General features: G+C 42.9%; 1 protein-coding gene across 1 annotated transcript in view; it reads left to right on the top strand.

Moving 5' to 3' along the window:
* Positions 1 to 16,784, top strand: part of LOC146180840 (phospholipid-transporting ATPase ABCA3-like) — a 170,033-nt gene extending 153,249 nt beyond the window's left edge. The window contains exons 22-24 of the mRNA XM_084577709.1: positions 2,120 to 2,293; positions 8,357 to 8,612; positions 16,581 to 16,784. Coding sequence (XP_084433835.1) covers positions 2,120 to 2,293; positions 8,357 to 8,612; positions 16,581 to 16,751 — 601 coding nt within the window. The 3' untranslated portion in view covers positions 16,752 to 16,784. The remainder of the gene's footprint in view (positions 1 to 2,119; positions 2,294 to 8,356; positions 8,613 to 16,580) is intronic.
* Positions 16,785 to 17,611: the final 827 nt, after the last annotated feature.

Here is a 17,611-nt window from a genome sequence, read left to right as displayed (position 1 = left end):
CAGCTCAACTTTTTATTGAAAAATCACGGAACAAATGCCCATCTCACGATCATATCAAAACAAGGGAGTACATGCATAAGCGCACCATCGATTGCTCTAACACTAAAAAAAAAAAAAAAAGCTGGCATATCTAGACCACACATGGAAATAATCTCTCCCGTCGATTCCTTCACCTTTTCTGGTAACTCTTGTTTGCTTTCGCGACTATGAGGCTCTTTGCTTTTGCACCTTATCGTAGTTAATAAGCACCCCCACCAGCTGTATCGTGCTCTACACATTTTTCTTTTACTTGATGCTATCACGTTTTATTTCTTCTGTTTTATTTTCATGAGATGGGTATTTATTCCGTGTTTTTCAGTGAAAAGCTTTGTTGCGAAAAAGCGCTCGTGCTGTGTCCTTCTACTCCTTGGTCCTCGTTTTTTATGTTACCTTCAAAATGAGCATTTTCTTTCTTGACATTTTTTTTAATGCGCTCAGAAGGACAATGATAGAGTATCCAAGCAGAGCATCAGAGTTGTGTCGAGTGTCACTATGAGTGGCTGATCAATTGCGGGATATCCTTGCGTGCCGTCGCTCTTATTGGCTGAGCGCTTGCGTGGCGTTAATAATGCGAATGATGTCATTATCCTTGCCATACTAACCTACATCGTAGCAATCGTCCGGTCCCTAGCACCCCCTATTTAAGCTTGGGAGCCTCAAAATCCCACGAACATGCATCTGGCAGTCCGTAAGTTACAATACCGTCCCTGATTGGTCGCTTGGCTATTTGAAGAGATGGCACGATCACGTTGGAGAGCCGCCAGCTCGGGCAACTCCGTTGATGCTGAAAGAAGGATGAGTTGAGGATCGAACATCGTCGAACATCGTGTGCCGTTGATTTCATTGGCTAAGCTGTTCCGTGATGTCGCAACCACGAAGCATCGCGCAAGTATTTCAGTCAGGCCGGCATAGGTTAGCCCCTTAATAATAGTCGACCTACCATGACGTGGTCTTTGACATGCACATGATCTGCAACTTAAAGTTTGACCTTGACTTGAAGCATCATTCGTACAATTGCTTCGCAGTACACTCGCAATTAACGTTACCGAGTTAGGCCGGTCATTATCATTTCACGTTTCCGCTGTCACTCTTGAGTCGTCATGAACCATTACGAGATTTACATTATACTGGCCAAATAATATATATATATATATATATATATATATATATATATATATATATATATATATATATATATATATTGTGTGTGTGTGTGTGTGTGTGTGTGTGTGCGTGCGTGCGTGTGTGTGTGTGTGTGTGTGTGTGTTCGTCTCTCAGCTGGAGAGATATGTCCCGGCTCTTGTTTTCAGCTGCTGACACAGAGTGCATGAGACGCATTCCGTGGGGTTATGATTGAGATGATTTATCGGGCCAGGATACCTCGTCGTATTACTGCGTGATATTTTCAGATGTTTTAGGCATATATGTTGAAACCGAATTTTAATTTTTTTGCTGTGGGCCATTCAAAGTGATTGTTGACTGGAAATGCGCAGGTTGTGCACTAAATAAAAACTAAAGCACGCAGTTGAGTTTCTTGTTATCTGTGTGTAGTTATGTCTTACCTGCTTGGCCGGGTATTGTAAGCTTTATGCAAAAAATAAAGTCTGGGAACAAAAATAAAGAGCGCTTTAACATCTTCTGCTTCGAAATGAATAGTACGATTCGATACATTACACTGCTGAGTACACGCTTTAAAGATACTGCGTGCTGCTTGAGGCGGTGTATCTTCAAGGCTTCAAACTTATTTAAGCGCCTGCAGCTGTCCAACGTGATCTGAAACTGCAGAGCACACAGTTGTTTTCCAGTTCCTGGTCGATCAAAATACTGCCTCTATTCCTGTCCGCCTTTCGTTCAGCCATTAGCAACCAGTCACTGAATGCCGCAAACTCCTAATCACGATGGTAGTACACACTGTAAATAAGAAGTCATTTAAAAAACATTGTTTCCGGTCACCCTCACCATTGATGCCGCGGAGGCTTGTTGCGTTGTCCTAATAAGTGCCCTAGAATTTATGAAAAAGTTATTTTGAGAATGGAGGGTTATTGTGACAACGTTTCCCTGTATTCTGCCTTCCTCGCAGCGGTGGCAACAAACGTAAGCTGTGTATTGCAATGTCGATCTTGGGCAATCCAAGAGTAGTACTGCTAGACGAGCCGTATGCCGGCGTTGACGTCATGACCAAAGACAAGATCGGCCGCAATCTTTCTACGGTGTGCAAGAAAGCCAACATTGCCGTCGTGCTCACATCTCACGGGTATGTATTCTCTTCGCCTGTAAAGTGCCCGCGATGCGGACCGTCCTTTCTTTGCATTCATTTAAAGGGACACTAAAGACACCCAAATATGTTATCAAAATCTAATAAACGGAATTTGGTGACACTGTCGCCGCATATCCGGCAACAAAAAATCGAATTATTGCTGAGATATTGCAATAAGAAGTTAAGGTTTTTTTTTGTTCCCGCCGATCGAATTCAAACTGTTTTCTCCTACTACGTAGTAGGGTAGGATGACGCACACTATGACGCAAGAGGAGACTCCGTGACTGCTGGCGCGCGGGGAGCGGAGAATACTTCGCAGGTGCGTGCCGAGTCATAATCTTCATTCGATACGCACTTAGGGTAGGCGCATCTGCTGCTCTGAGCTCGTATTTCACGCACCGCAGGCCCAAACCAAACTATCCGAGCACGCGCGAATTGCCTGAGCCGGAACATAGCTGAGAGACTTGCGGCATCTACCGAAAAGCGAACGAAATGAGCATATTTTTATATTTGCCTTGCAACATTTACGGTGTCTATTCATCTTTTCGCCGTCGTTTACGTGGGATAAAAGCATGTTATCATATTCGAGACAAAATCGACTACTGCATTCAAACGGTCAACGTAATTCGCATTTGTCAGCCTCCGGGATTCCTTGCGCGTCACGTGATTTGTAGTTGCGAGCCTCGGCCATTTCGGCTGTGGCGGCGATAACTGTATTCCTGCTCTTCCTCTTTACTACCTTACAACAGCTCTGTTTTCAGTAAAAGTGGCTTTTTTGTAACCAGGAACTGGCATTCTATCGATGCAAGCCCACTTCATTTTTCTCTTTAGTGTCTCTTTACAGAGTATGTTTTTGCAACTTTATAGGAAGCGCCCTTATGGCAATACGAGAAAAGCGTGAGGCTCCAGCTCGGCTAAAAAGCGAAGCTACCAGATAGTAAAGAAAGCGTATATTCTGAGAGACATGAAGGCCATCCTTAGTCGGTTAGTGTGCATGGATCAACCCTTAGCTGGGGTTTGAAGACAAAGCTGCTAACTTGAATAAAGCAGTGGTTTGGTATGAAGGAAAGAAAAGAAAAGCATGTTATCACTTCCCCTCTGCAGCAGAGCGCCGTGTGGGGAGCTAGCTGCGCTCGAGGTAGATCCTTCACACTTTATGATGGTCATCATAGACTTCTTTTTCTGCACTGAATCAATTGTTTGAATGTATTTTCTGAACATGTACCTTGCATAATTGGAAATTTTAAAGCAAGAAAGTTAATTTTAATATAACCAAACAACAGATTTTCTTCTATGCGCGGAAATCATTATTCGCTTCTTAGGTGCACCTATAAATAAGCTATAGGACCCTCCTTGCCAAGGACAGACGTGTATATTGCACTAGGCCTCTACCAGAGGCAAAATTGAGGTGTGTACAAAGCACATCGAGGTAGTGTTCCGTCTCTACAGGCCTGGCTGGAAACAAGCATGAGGAATGGCAACGTGGAACACCTGTTGAAGGGGACTGCCGCAGGTTCTGGCAGCTTTCTCAGAGCCGTGCGTCTTCAGCCGAGGTGATGCAGCAGGGTTGTGGGCGCGAGTCAATCTCATCGAGGCGGATTAAATAATATTTAAACCGGCTATCATAGCTGTCGCCAGTGGTAACCTTTCCAGATCAGAAGACATCGCTTGACCGGCTCAACGAATCATTTGTGAGGAGTTAGCCTCTCAGCTACACTTCGTAACTCAGGATCACGCGCAAGGTTCATGTTTTTAGTTTGAGCCACCTATGGAACAATCGACTCACCGAACTCACTTCACCTGCGACGTCTGGCACAGCGGTTAGAGCGCATGTATTCGGGGCCACGTTTCCGAATTTTCCCAACCGTGACACCAACATGGCGCGTATCTATATGAAGGGAATGTGTGTGAATGACGTCACCACTGGTCCGCTGAATATTGTTCTGTGGAAGTGCACACCTCCTCTCCGTCCGTACGAGAAACGAGATGCACCGGATTGATACACTTTCTGTCGCAGCAGACATATGTCAAACTATTGAGAGTGCCGGGTTTCTGCACGTTTTTCCGAACAGCACCAATGCCGCTTCCAGAATCACGTACCGTGACACCTGCTCGCTGGTCTTTAACAGCACCCTTATTGCCCGTACCGACTGGGCTCATTCTCCCGTTTCCGAGCGCAGCATCCCTCCTCCCCATAATCGTCTACAATATTCACCATCGCCTCGTCGCTGCTCCAGACCGCCACCCAATTGAAAATAGCCCTGTTCGGCCGATGGTGGTATAGTGGCCGGCATACCCATACCTTTTCCTATTCTCATGCTGAAGAACGAAGTGCCTCTGTGTGTGTGAAGAAGATTAGAACTGTTGGTTTTTTGCCAGAGAACTGAGCCACCACCTTTTGCTTCGTTGTGGCTGAAACTTAAGTTCCTGTCGGCCTATTATTGGTCTGTGTTGAATTGGGTGTCCCACGTTTAAGAATCGATTTTTCTTTACTTGGTGGCACGCGTAACGTCATCCTGGGTAATTTATTTTGTTAAGCGGGTGTGTGATGAAGCGCGCAGTAGTATAGTCGAGAAATAGCCCAAAAATTGAAACGTCCTGCTTTTCTTCACTTAAAATGTAGCCTTGCAGCTACGACTGCCGCTTTTGCCACCGCTCAACCTTCCGGAAGTCATGTGCGTCTTGCCAACTGGCAATTGAAGCGGGCATACCCTGTCTGTTGAAGGAAAACGTTTAAGAACGTTTTAGATCTGTGTTTTGATATGGTTGCCACCGGTGCTCTTTCGGCTATTCCTGTTTGTCTCCGGACTACAGTCGAGTAGCCTGACTATTTATGTGAGTTGCGAGCGATGACCAACCAGTACCTTCTCTCTACAAACCGGCGTGCCCTGGAGGACATTTCACCCGTTATACTTCAGTTCGACTTTGCCGAAATCGGACCTCTCTTTTCTGTGCTGGTTTCTCGCATGCAACGCCCAAATAAAAAAAAATGCGAAATCCGAAGTCAGTTTGTCCGAAACCTTTTAGTCTGTTCAGCAGAGCAGATAATCATTCATGGTAAAGGAGAAGAGATGTTGCCGAAAGAGTCATGGGGAGTCTTCCAGTCCACAGACTGCGCCCATAATTCGACTCTGAAAGAATGGTAATTTGGGATTATTTTTCGTCAATAATCAACCCTAGAATTCCGTCGGAAAGAAGGAAGTGTACTCGCACCGGGCACTGACGATTCCTTCCATGGCCTGCACTCAGCGTTGTATTTCTCGTTGGTGTATCTCCACTGTGGTTACAGGCAAATACTGACGCGCGTCCGACTGCCAAGAGATTTCTTCGTTAGTTCCGACAACCTATTGTTATTAAGGTAGTGATGTTCGGACTGCATAATGAGCCTGCGATGTTGCAGCCTGTAATAAATACTGGTCCTTGCTGCCTCAAATGGGATGATTGCGTGTCCAATTTAAATGACATTGACCAGATATTTCAAGAGCACATTAAATGCCTCGGTATCGTGCTCAATTGAATCACCAAGACTTCATTTGTTTTAATTTCCAAACGTTACCACGCCTGAGAATGACAGTCTTCTTAGCTTTAATTTGAATAATGACTGCATCCGAGCCATTCAGCCGACGCGTCCTCCAGTATGAGAATTTAAAACCCACTGTGGCTCGAAGGTCATAGCATTTTTCTTGGAAAGTAGTATTTCTTTTAGTTTAATTCAGTTTTCCGCACATTGTACACCCCTTAGCTTTATGCCTGGACAATGGCGCGAATTTTTTGTGCACCCGAGTGTGATTCGGCTTCAGTGAGCTAAATGTTACTTAGTAGGGCAGAAGTTTAGGCCAGTTGGGGAGACATAAGGAAAATAAAACCGCAGCAGGGACAGGACAGAGGGTGAAGACAACACATGGCGGTAACTGGCAACTGAAAAGTTTATTGAAAAAACAAGGGCTTTTAAAGATAGGTGGCACATATAACCTTACAATCAGGTAAAGTGGACTGAAACATAAAAAAAAACAATATCTTTGGGGAAACATAAAATACAACAATCAGCACGTGGAAGTTGATAAAACGATGATAACAAACAGTATCTGTGAAGAGGAAATCATTACAAAAGAATCTGGACCATCGACAACAGCATATGAATGAAAAGATGAAGATCTCCGCACTAGATGAGCATGAAACGAAACCAAAACAAATAGTTCAAAAAATTTAAACGACCGACAACCACCAAAGAAAGTGGATGCATAAGAACAACAAAAGAGAAAGGAACCACCAAAGAGGTCACATGGCAAGAAAATCTAGTTCGTTTTGGAGAAGAGTGACACAAAGTGAGCTAACGCATTCATCTGGATGTGAACGCAGGACGGCAACCGCCTCTAGATTCTCTCTTTCAAGTTGTTCCTTCCTTCTTCCTGTAATCTGAGTCTGGCTGAGCTGTGGGCAACAGCCCCGAAAACTGCGGCAGTGAATCGGCAAATTCGAACCCCCTGCCTCCCCCAAGGAACGCGCGTTTTCTCGTAAACGATCATTTAAGCACCTACCGGTTTGTCCAATATAAACACGCCACAAACTGAGAGGAATCTTATAAATAACCCTTTTCGCACATGCAACACGCTTGTTTACTTCTGGGTGTCTTATGCCACACGTGCCTGATCTGGAAACTCTCTTTTCCACCAAATCGCACAATCTGGACAGTTTGCTAGGTGCAGAAAGAACAATATATCAATATCAACAAGCAAATATGGCGTGGATATTGTTCTTGCAAGAGGACCCTCGGCATTCCCCTTTGTACCTGATCTCGGTCAGGATGCTGTGCGCGTTCTTATACACAATGTTTCCCTTCTCGTTCAGAAACACCTTTTACTCTACCACATGGCACGTGGCGCCAATGAAGCTTGTCGCCTGGCCTAGTTCAGCGCTCTGTACACTTCGCTCCGCTCAGATGATTGCTATGGATAGCGCCACATTGCGGCAACATATATCCGCACTATCTGCAGCGTCGATTCCGAAATTAGATTTTTTTTCGGATCCATAACGCTATAAAGATAATGGATATCCTTCGTCGTTTTGTATACCCTGATGTAGATAGAAATTCAGGAAAGCTGAAGAAACTGGAATAAAATAATAAAATGATGCAAAAAATATTATTTTCCGCAAACACCTCAAATATGCACATTACATATTTAGGAGAAATCTTAAATTTAATTCGAAATAAAACTCGAATAACCTGTTATACGATAGGCAACATGCGGAGATAAGACACGAGAAGAAATATTTTGCTTTGTGCTCACTCTTTTTCGGAAAACTTTGAAAGAGCGCAAACACACACGACCACTAAGGACAAGAGACGAGACACAAGCGCCACAAGCGACAAGATGACCTGTCTGGGAACCTTGCAGCATCTAAAAGATAAATTCGGCATGGGTTGCACCATGGAGCGTCTTCTTTCACCCACTTGTGTCTCGTCTCTTGTTCTTAGTGGCCGTGTGTGTTTGCGCTCTTTCAAAGTTTTCCAAAAATGAACCAACTCGCCCAAAAAGAAGTGGTAATGAAATCACTCATTTTCCACTAAGTAAAACAGCAGATATCTTACCTGTACTCACCTATGGGGCTGAAACGTGGAGACTAACCAAGAGAGTTCTACTTAAGTTGAGGACAACCCAGAGGGCTATGGAACGAAAAATGATAGGGGTAACATTAAGAGATAGGAAGCATGCAGAGTGGGTCAGAGATATAACTCAAGTTACCGACATTCTAGTGGACATCAAGAAGAAGAAATGTGCATGGGCAGGACATGTAGTGCGAAGAGAGGATAACCGATGGTCGCTTAGAGTAACAAACTGGATTCCAAGAGAAGGAAAGCGTAGCAGGGGGCGGCAGAAAGTTAGGTGGGTGGATGAGGTTAAGAAGTTCGCAGGGGTCAAGTGGATGCAGCTAGCACAGAACCGGGTTAAGAGCAATATGGGAGAGGCCTTCGCCCTGCAGTGGGTATAGTCAGGCTGATGATGATGATGATGAAAACAGATATACGCACTCATATCTCCTTATACTTGGCATTCGCAGAATGGAGGAATGCGAGACATCCTGCGACCGCATCTGCATCATGGTGGCGGGACAGATGACCTGCCTGGGAACCTTGCAGCATCTAAAAGATAAATTCGGCATGGGTTGCACCATGCAGCTTCTTCTTTCACCCACCGCAACGCAACCCCAAGAAGGTGCAGGAAGTCGGGAAACTGGCTCGACCGACAGCGCGAAAGACCTCGATAAACGTGTAGCAGAATTATTCCCGGAATTTCGCGTCCTTGGATCTCACGACGTGAGTCTATGCCAAAAACACTGTACCCAGGCTTCAACTTCTTTTTGTGTTTAACTGCCCAATAATTTGCCTTTTCGCCACCTATACATACTTAAAAAAAAAGGAAGTTGAAGTGTCTTCTTCTCTTGTGTGTGTCTTCCCGTGCGCTTTATCTTCAGTCAAGTCACAATGCACCATCTAGCCCAACTTCAAGTTTTGTTAATCATTATGCAGTAACAGGTTTCAGCTGATAAATTTATTCGCACAAATATTGACGAATCATTGCGTGTGGACAGTAGGGGCTGCTTTTGAAGCACGAGTCCACTGTTGTTTCAAAACAACTAGAAAATTATCAAAGCCTTGTTATACAAATCGCGTACCTTGACCACACTTATTCTGTGCACACTGTATAGGCTTCCAAATTCAGACGGTGGTTATCTGAGCGAACTACAGGAATTTTTGTTTCAATACAAAAACAAATTTTTGATTTTTTTGGTGATTGTATCGTGCCAAGCATCGGCTAGGCCAGCGAAAACTATAGGTATTTTGAAAATGCTGATGCTATCCATGATATTATGTTATCGCACGACCTGCAACAAATGTTTTGTAGTTGGTTCCTAACTGAATTTAACCGGCGCTCTGTTGACACCAACTGGACACTTTTTAGAAATAAAATGCAGGAACTTATCAAGGCACATGTGCTCACAATCACTGTAACCGAAAACATAAAATTACCCTCATTCAACAATACACTAAGCCGTCTACATAAAAGAAAGAAGCGGTTATTTCGTGAGGCTAAAGGGACTTGCAGCAAAGGAGCTTGGAAAAATACTACGATGTTGACAAAACATTTGATATCTTGGCAAAAAAAAAAAAGCAATCATTTTGTTCAGCTACCCAGCCTTCGATGATACGTAATAATCCAAAAAAATTCTGGAAAATAGTAAATCCCACTTACTCCAAGCCTCTATCATTACTCGACGCGGAGGGGATCTCTATTGCTGACCGTTGCACTGCCCGAGTGTTGAATTCTACTTTTTGTTCTGTGGTTACCCAAGAGCCTGATACGACCTTACCAGAGTTTCCTTTTTTTTGATCACCCTTTAATGCCCTACTTAACATCCAAGGCTTATGGAGTCGCAAAACTATTGACTCGCTGAAACTTACTTCATCTGCTGGTGTGGACGGAATTAATGCAAAAATACTAATGAACACAAAGTGCGTTTCAAGTGTAATATTATCTCATATATCTCAGCAGTTCCTTTCATCAGGCATGGTTCCGGAAGATTGAAAGGTAGGCAAGGTCATTCCAGTCCCCCAAAAAGGCCCTTAACAGTCGCCCAGTAACTATCGCCCTATATCTAGATCACTTGTGTTTGCTCTAAATTAATGAAACATATAATCCACTCGCATGTAGTAAACTTCCTAATCTCTTGTAATTTTTTTCATCCCAATCAACATGGGTTTTGCAAAGGCCGCTCGTGTGAGACACAGTTAGCATTATTCATCAATGACCTTAGTTGTAGCTTAGATAATAACGTCCCTGTTGATGTCCTATTTATAGACCTCGAAAAAGCTTTTGGCGAAGTTCCTCTCAAACGGTTGTTTTCAAAACTTTCATCCCTTAATCTCCATCTGCACGTGTATGACCGGATTTGTCACTTTTTAACTAATCGACAGCAATTTGTGTATGCTAATAATACCGCTTCTTCCAGGTCTCCCGTACTCTCAGGTGTGCCTCAGGGAACAGTCCTCGGTCCACTACTCTCCCTATTATACATTAATGACATCACAACATGTATTTCATCTTCCATTCGCCTATTCGAGGACGATTGTGTTATCTAGTGCCCTATTAACAATAACAACGATGTATGCACCCTCCAAACTGATCTTTCACGAATTGAGTCTTGGTGCAAAACGTGGCTAATGTCATTAAATGTTAGTAAAACTTTGTTAACTTATTTCCATCGACGACACTCATACATAACGCCTGACTATGTATTCTGCGGCTCCGTTCTTTCTTCCACATCAGCATGTAAGTACTTAGGTGTTCAAATATCTCATGATCTCCCTTAGTCCGCCCATATTACAACAATTGCTGACGAAGCTAACCGTGTCCTGACTTACTTACGACGTACTTTACCATTAGCTCCTTCTGCTGTCAAGTCTCTGGCCTACGTAACACTAGTTCGTCTAAAGCTTGAGTATGCATGCGCCGTATTGGACCCTCATATTTCTTATTTGGCTAAAACCCTCGAATCTGTCTAAAATCGCGCAGTTAGATTCATCTTTTCAGATTACTCTTATCGTCCCAGTTTGACTACTATGAAATCTGAAGCTAACTTGCCTAACCTCGAGACACGACGCAAAATCAACAGACTTAGCCTCTTTCACAAATTCCATCACTTGTCACTTGCTAATCTAGAACCAGCTTATCGCACCTCCGTTCGAACCAGTCACGCAAAAGCCGTTTATCCACCTCGCACATGTAGTACCTCTGCACATCTGCATTCCTTCTTTGTCCAGACTGCAGTCGACTGGAATGGCCTACCTGCCGATGCCGCACTCCACACCAGCACCGCGAATTTTAAAAAAAGCCGTCGAACATCTTTTCATTTAATATTTGTAATTAGTTTTTGATTTTCTGCGTTGCCACGTATTCCCCTCATGCAATACCCTGTACTGGGGCATTTGAGGTGTAGAATAAATAGTCAAGGAGGAGACTAGAATACGTGGTTCTACTGAGTCAATTATCGATTTCGTGTTCATAAACCGGTCTTTTACTGATTCTACGCAATCGGTCCATGACGGTACATCTGATCACAAGCTCGTTGTCGTATCCTTGCCGTTGAAGGCCGTAAAGAAAAAAGTCATGCAGAAGCACGTGAAAGATTACTCGAAAGCAAGGAATGAATTACCCTTGAGAACGTGGAAGTAGCTTATTAAAAATTATGAGAGGACCAGTGTCACAAAATCATGGAAGGCGTTCAAGGAACATTATGAATATTGTATCAATAACTTGATACCCAATATGAAAAAGTGCTTGAAAAAATCTAATCGTTGAATAAATAGGCACAGTATTCACATAACACAGGATTAAAAGGCTTAAAATAACTAAAACTAAAATTCTAGTTTGTTAAGTACTTAAGCGGGAGATCTTGCTTCTAATATTAAAACAGCAAGAGATCATTACATTCCAGAAAGCTTTCCACAATTCAGACAAAATGATCCACAAAACCTCTGCGATTATTTTCGAGTTTCGCACAAGTGAATACCTAGGTAGCACAAAATGGGCTATGACGTGGGGCCCACGTTGGGCCCGTGGGGACAGCCCATACAGGCCCCATGCGGGATTTGTAATACGTACCCAGAGGGGGCCCGCGTGGGCATCCCAATTTTGCCGCGATTGGTCCCAATCTGCATCCGTTTGGGCAGCCCAAATAGGGCAGCCCGAATTCAGCCCAGATAGCTGAATGTGGGCAGCATATCAGAATAATTAATGGGTCCTACGTTTATGAAGGCAGTGCCGCCTCAGTGATCAAAGTTTTAATTTTTATGTCGGTTAATCCTTCCAATACATGAATTGTTCCGACGCGGGCTTTGCGGAGGCCATTCCGTTTCGAGCTCGCCCACGTGCTGCCCTCATGGGTTGAATCTGGTAGTTTCGGGGCTGCCCCATTTCCATTATTCATCAAGTGTGAAACATTGAGCACTATTTATTTATCTTGTATTCGACACTCAATAAATGACAGAAATGTATTCCCAATTCACTACAATTATGTGGGCTGGCCCACATCACCCCCAAAAGTTGGTCTGAATATTTATTTCGGTGGTGTATGTAGAATAATTATGGCGCGGAAGATATTTTCAGGTAGTTCCGTACATGCTCGTAAAGTGGAACAGTTACTGCTGCATATGTTCTGCCAATATTGCATAATTAACATTGTTTTTAGAGTACATTTAGATAGTCTTTATTCCTGGCATGCATGCATAGAATGGTTATGTGAAAAATCTAGATGCAATTAGCGGCCGGTATAAGGTGAATTACATAAATAAAATGGTGCCTGAAATATACGGTGAAGACGTTTCAGAGCGGCAAGCCCGCCTACGGCCAATTTGGGGCCCACTGCGGCCTTTCATGGGCAGCTCCAATTGGGCTTATCTTATTTTTACCGCATGAAGTACGAATATATGTTGCATTTGCCCGCAATTAACCCAAGAAATACCAATGTGGGCGGCGTGGAGGCATGCCCGCTTTTCAACCCGGATGCAAACCACGCGGGACCTATTCAGTTTTCGAGTGGACAGCCCCATTTGGGCTAGCCCGTCTACTATTCACTTTAGGCCCACATTTGCATCGGATGTGCCCTAAAGTGCCCCGCAAAAGACCGATGCGGGCAGAAGCGGGAAGGAGCACTTTCCTGCCCCGCTACAGGCTATGCGGAAATTACCTAGGTTTTTGGTGGGCAGCCCCATTTGGGGCAGCCCGAGAATTTTCCGCATGAAGCCTACATTTCCGTTTGACCTTCCCTCGAGAACCCCTCAAGAGTCCCATGTAGGGAATGCGCGGGCATACCCGTATTTAGCCCCGCCACGGCCTATGCGGGACCTAATGCGCTTTTGACTGGACAGCACCAATTAGATTAGTCCAGGCTTTTTCTACAAAAAGTCCAAATTTTCTTTGCATCGGCCCTAATATTCCCCGAGCGGGACCCTTGAGGGCCAGATGTGGGAATATGTACGCAGCCCTTTTCACGCCTATATGATGCCCAGATGGAAAAAACAGGGGCAAGCCCAAACTGGGCTTGCCCGCTTGATCCCTAAAGGGGGCCCTCATGGTGTTATTGTGGCTGCCCAAGCCCAACTTGCCCATAAGGGCCCCAGGGGGGCTTCGTAAGGTGTGCTACTTGGGTATATGAGATCACTGTCAACGGCTTTCAGATAGCATGTCTCTAATCAAATGTTTATTATTTTAATACCTACTTTCAGAGTGTGTTTTCTAAAGAAGTGCTACTTGCTATGTCTGCGATGTTTCGTCTGAATATGTAATCACTGTATTCCAAGATGGTATCGCTGAGTCATTGCAATGATTAGATCTGAAAAGTTCCCAAGGTCTCAATAAGATTCCAAATGCCTTCTTGAGTTGTTAGGAAGAAATGGTACCCCCTTTTTTAAGAGAAAAATTCCGTTTGTCTTTGTCATCTTACTTTTGCCCCCAGATTGGTTAACAGGTAGAGTTGTATCTTTGTATAAAAAAGGAGACCGCACATGTTTGAGCAAATACCGTGCGATTTCCCTCTAGAGTTATTGTTGTAAGAGGATAGAACATATTGGTCGTCAGCCACAAACTTGAAATATTAGTCTGCAGCAAGTTTATCTCTATTCGAACACGGTGTAAGGAATGGCTGTTCTACTGTTACACAGTTGGTTATCGCCATCCATAACTTTAGTGTCATATGAGATCAATCAGGACAACTCCGTGGATATATTATTTTTAGATTTCAGCAGTGCGTTTGACAAGGTTCCACATAATAAACTCCTTGCTACGGTCAATTTAATAGGTCTAATTTTAGCTACAGTTAGCTGGATAGCATCCTACGTAAATAATCGCATTCAGTTGGTGGAGGTCGAAGGTAGTTGGTCCGAACACCTTCCAGTGACATCTGGCATTCCCCAAGGAAGCTTTCTTAGTCCGTTGCTCTTTCTGGTTTATATTAATAATATAATATGTTGCGCTAATAGAAAAGGTAACATTACTTTATTAGCCGATGCCTCTATGCTTTACATTCCAATACTCTGCGGTGGACCACATGGTACCAAACAATATTTTTATTGACATTCTCTTGTTGTACTAGGTCACCAGATGGTGCTAAAAACACAAAAAACTAAGCTCTTGTGTAAGAAAAAAAAAACATTACAGAACCCCTCTCAGTTAGCGTATTCTGTTTCTAACGCTCCCGTTTCTGAAGCTAGAAAATACAAATATGTGGGTGTTGTAAATAATTCAAAGGTAAACTGCTTGACCATATTCATTATATCTCTATAGCTCCACTGAAAAATCTTGGACTTTTAAGACAAACTCAAAGTGACACCCAGCAGTGTGAAATTGCTAGCATAGTATTCCCTAATTAGGCCGAAACATGAGTATACTGCAGTAGTCAGGGACCCACACACAAAAAAAAGATATGGCGAAAATAAAAAATATATTCATCTATAATAACTTTAAGAGAACTGATTCCCCATCTGGCTTAATGAGCGCCAAAAAATATCAAAACGCTTGAAATAAGACGAAAAATTGCTTGCCTGCTGTTTCATCATTCACGTCTTCAAGGAAAGTTTGATATTTCTTCTTCATTTTATGTTACACCGTCGACGACACGAAAAACCCGTTCCCAACACATCCATGCTTTAACACCGTACTTCGCAAAAACATATTCTTTGCTCAAATATTCATAATTTCCGCGCACAATAACCGAATGGAATTTATTGCCTAAATCTATTGCCATCAGTGAAAAGGTTCAATAGACACGGATCACTGTACTGTAAAAAAATTTGATGCTATGTAGCGCAATATATATAAGTGACTTTTTGTTGGCTCTATAGTGTGATGTTTAGGAAACATTTTTTTCCTGTACAAATGTTATGGCATTTTGAAATTGTTTTGCTAGTTGCCCTTCCTGCTTTGAGCAGATGATGTCCGTAGTATTAGGTAAATAAATAGATAAAAGGAAACTTTTGGGGAAGAAAATATTGACTATACCAACGCTTTTCCAGGGTAATCGATAAGGTGACTAGACTTCAGTAATAGGCCTCAACAATGCTGTTTAAGATCTTATTAAAAGCGATAAAATACTGCAGGTGGAATTAATTACAGTTCCGCAACACTTTTAGTTCATCTTTATGGATAATGATGAAAAGATGAAAATATTTATTATTTTTTAGCGCAGATATAGTTTAAGTGTAGTGTACAGTTAAAGAAAGATGTAAGAAAGGATAGATGATCAATGCCTTATGACGCATGTTGATGTATTCATTTTTGATCTGAAGTATTTACTTTTATCAGGACATTTTTGTGTGTAGAATCTCGGTTTTGTTTTTAGTTTTTTGGGATGTCGTGAGGTTTGCGGCGAAGCTCATTCAAACGTGATATAAGCTTCGCTTCTTCCCTAGTGGATAGGGCAATTGACATTTTTTGCTCAAGGATGCGGGATGGAATCCCGTATGCGGCGTTCGCCTTCCAATGGAGGCGAAATTCACCCGTGTCCTGTGCGATCTAAGTGCACGGTAAAGAACACCAGGTGGACAAAATTACTCCGCAGACCTCCTCTACGGCGTCTCTCATAGCCTCAGTCACTTGGGACGTAAAACCCAATGAACCTTAAGCATAAGCAGGTGGTACAGGGGTGCCCTCTTTGCCCAAGTCTATAGTATGCATGACTTGCAAGCGAGGGGTCGTAGCTTCGAATTTTGCCAAAAACGGGAAATATTTGCTTCAGAAAAATTCACATTTCACAAAATACTTCTCATGGAGCGCCGTGGCTGCCTCCTGCACATGGCATTGTGCGGGTTAAGCTACCTTTTAGGATTTCATTTCAATTCCTGATTGGTCCAACAGTACTGACATTTAAGTTTTTGAGAAATGTGTGATTGTTTGCAACAAGTTCGCTGGTCAACAAGGACGCCATCGGGTATCGATGAAGATGAGCCGTATGAGACTTTTGCATTAAGTTGAAACTAATGCGACACCTAGTCCCGGTAATCTTCATGCTACACTTTTGTTGCAATTAAATATTTTTGGCTGTTGTGACCTTTTTTTTTATGCCTTATGCTTATGCAGATGCAGGCATCATACATTATTTTAGATTGCCTTAGCTCTAGCCCTGGAATGCTACTTTTTCTTTTAAAAGTTCACAAGGTTTTGTAGATGTTTCTTCTCTGACACACAATCGAAATGTGATCGTTATCTTTTTTTTTAACTTCGAATTTCAGAATGTCCACGACTACCACATTTCAGAGAAGCTGCCCTGGAGCTCAATTTTCGAGAGAGTTGAAGTGTTGGAGCAGTCATTCAAGTTCGCCCACGTTTTTGTCCAAGACGTCAACCTTGAGAAGATTTTTATCTACTGCGCTGGGAGCACCGACAGGCCTGAAGCTGTGTGATATGTTCATTTATCCCCATAAACAACCCCTAAAATTATCACCGATGGAACAGAATATAGAAATATATATTGGAGATCGGTGGTCTGTTCAACACATGCGTGCGCGCCGCTATTCTTATGTTTCCCGCGATCTCATGGCTAATAAAAATCCGTACTTGAAGTAATCATCTCTACTTTTCTATGTGATGCTCGGCAGTAAGCTCTGAAGGAAGTTCATGTTCAAATGCAAAGAAAGTTGAGTCTACCCCCACAAAGGTACTCGAAAAAGAGAGCATTTTTGAAATAAAAAAACAAGATTGCTATAACAAAATAAAAAGCGAAATTATCAAACAATTATACAGCTCTTTGGACAGATATCGGATACCCACCTAGATAGCCTTCGGGCTAAAATTGGTATCAACAGGGACACTAAGAGATAAATAAAGGCACACTGCATATAACATGCGACTTTCTGTGAAATTTCTGAAATTGCAATCAGGACATGCGGTATAAGTTAAAATAGTTTTTTCGCGTAATTCTTCGCACATGGTGTCTTCCGGAGGATATTGACACGAAACAATGCGGTGTAGTCTTCTTTAGAATGCAGTTTTCATATTAGTACAAAAGTATATCAACTAAAATTTATGCCAATGTACCTTTATGAAAATTAATAAGAGGGGCATATTATAACCCTCATAAATATAAACTGATTGGCAGGTAAGAAAAGGCGCAGTATGTTTCACACTACTTCTATGGAGACCTGAACTGCGCTGTAATGAAAGGGAAGTAGGTGGGAGTGAAAGTGGAAAGAGAGAAAGGGGAGCCGTAGTGGAGGGCTACGGAGTAATTTCGACCACCTGGGAATCTTAACGAGCGCTGACA

This window comes from Amblyomma maculatum, chromosome 8 (assembly GCF_055883805.1).
Source record: "Amblyomma maculatum isolate TAMU_Amacu chromosome 8, ASM5588380v1, whole genome shotgun sequence".
Lineage (NCBI taxonomy): Eukaryota > Metazoa > Arthropoda > Arachnida > Ixodida > Ixodidae > Amblyomma > Amblyomma maculatum.
Note: the sequence above shows the minus strand (reverse complement) of the source record. Positions and strands in the feature narration are given on the sequence as shown.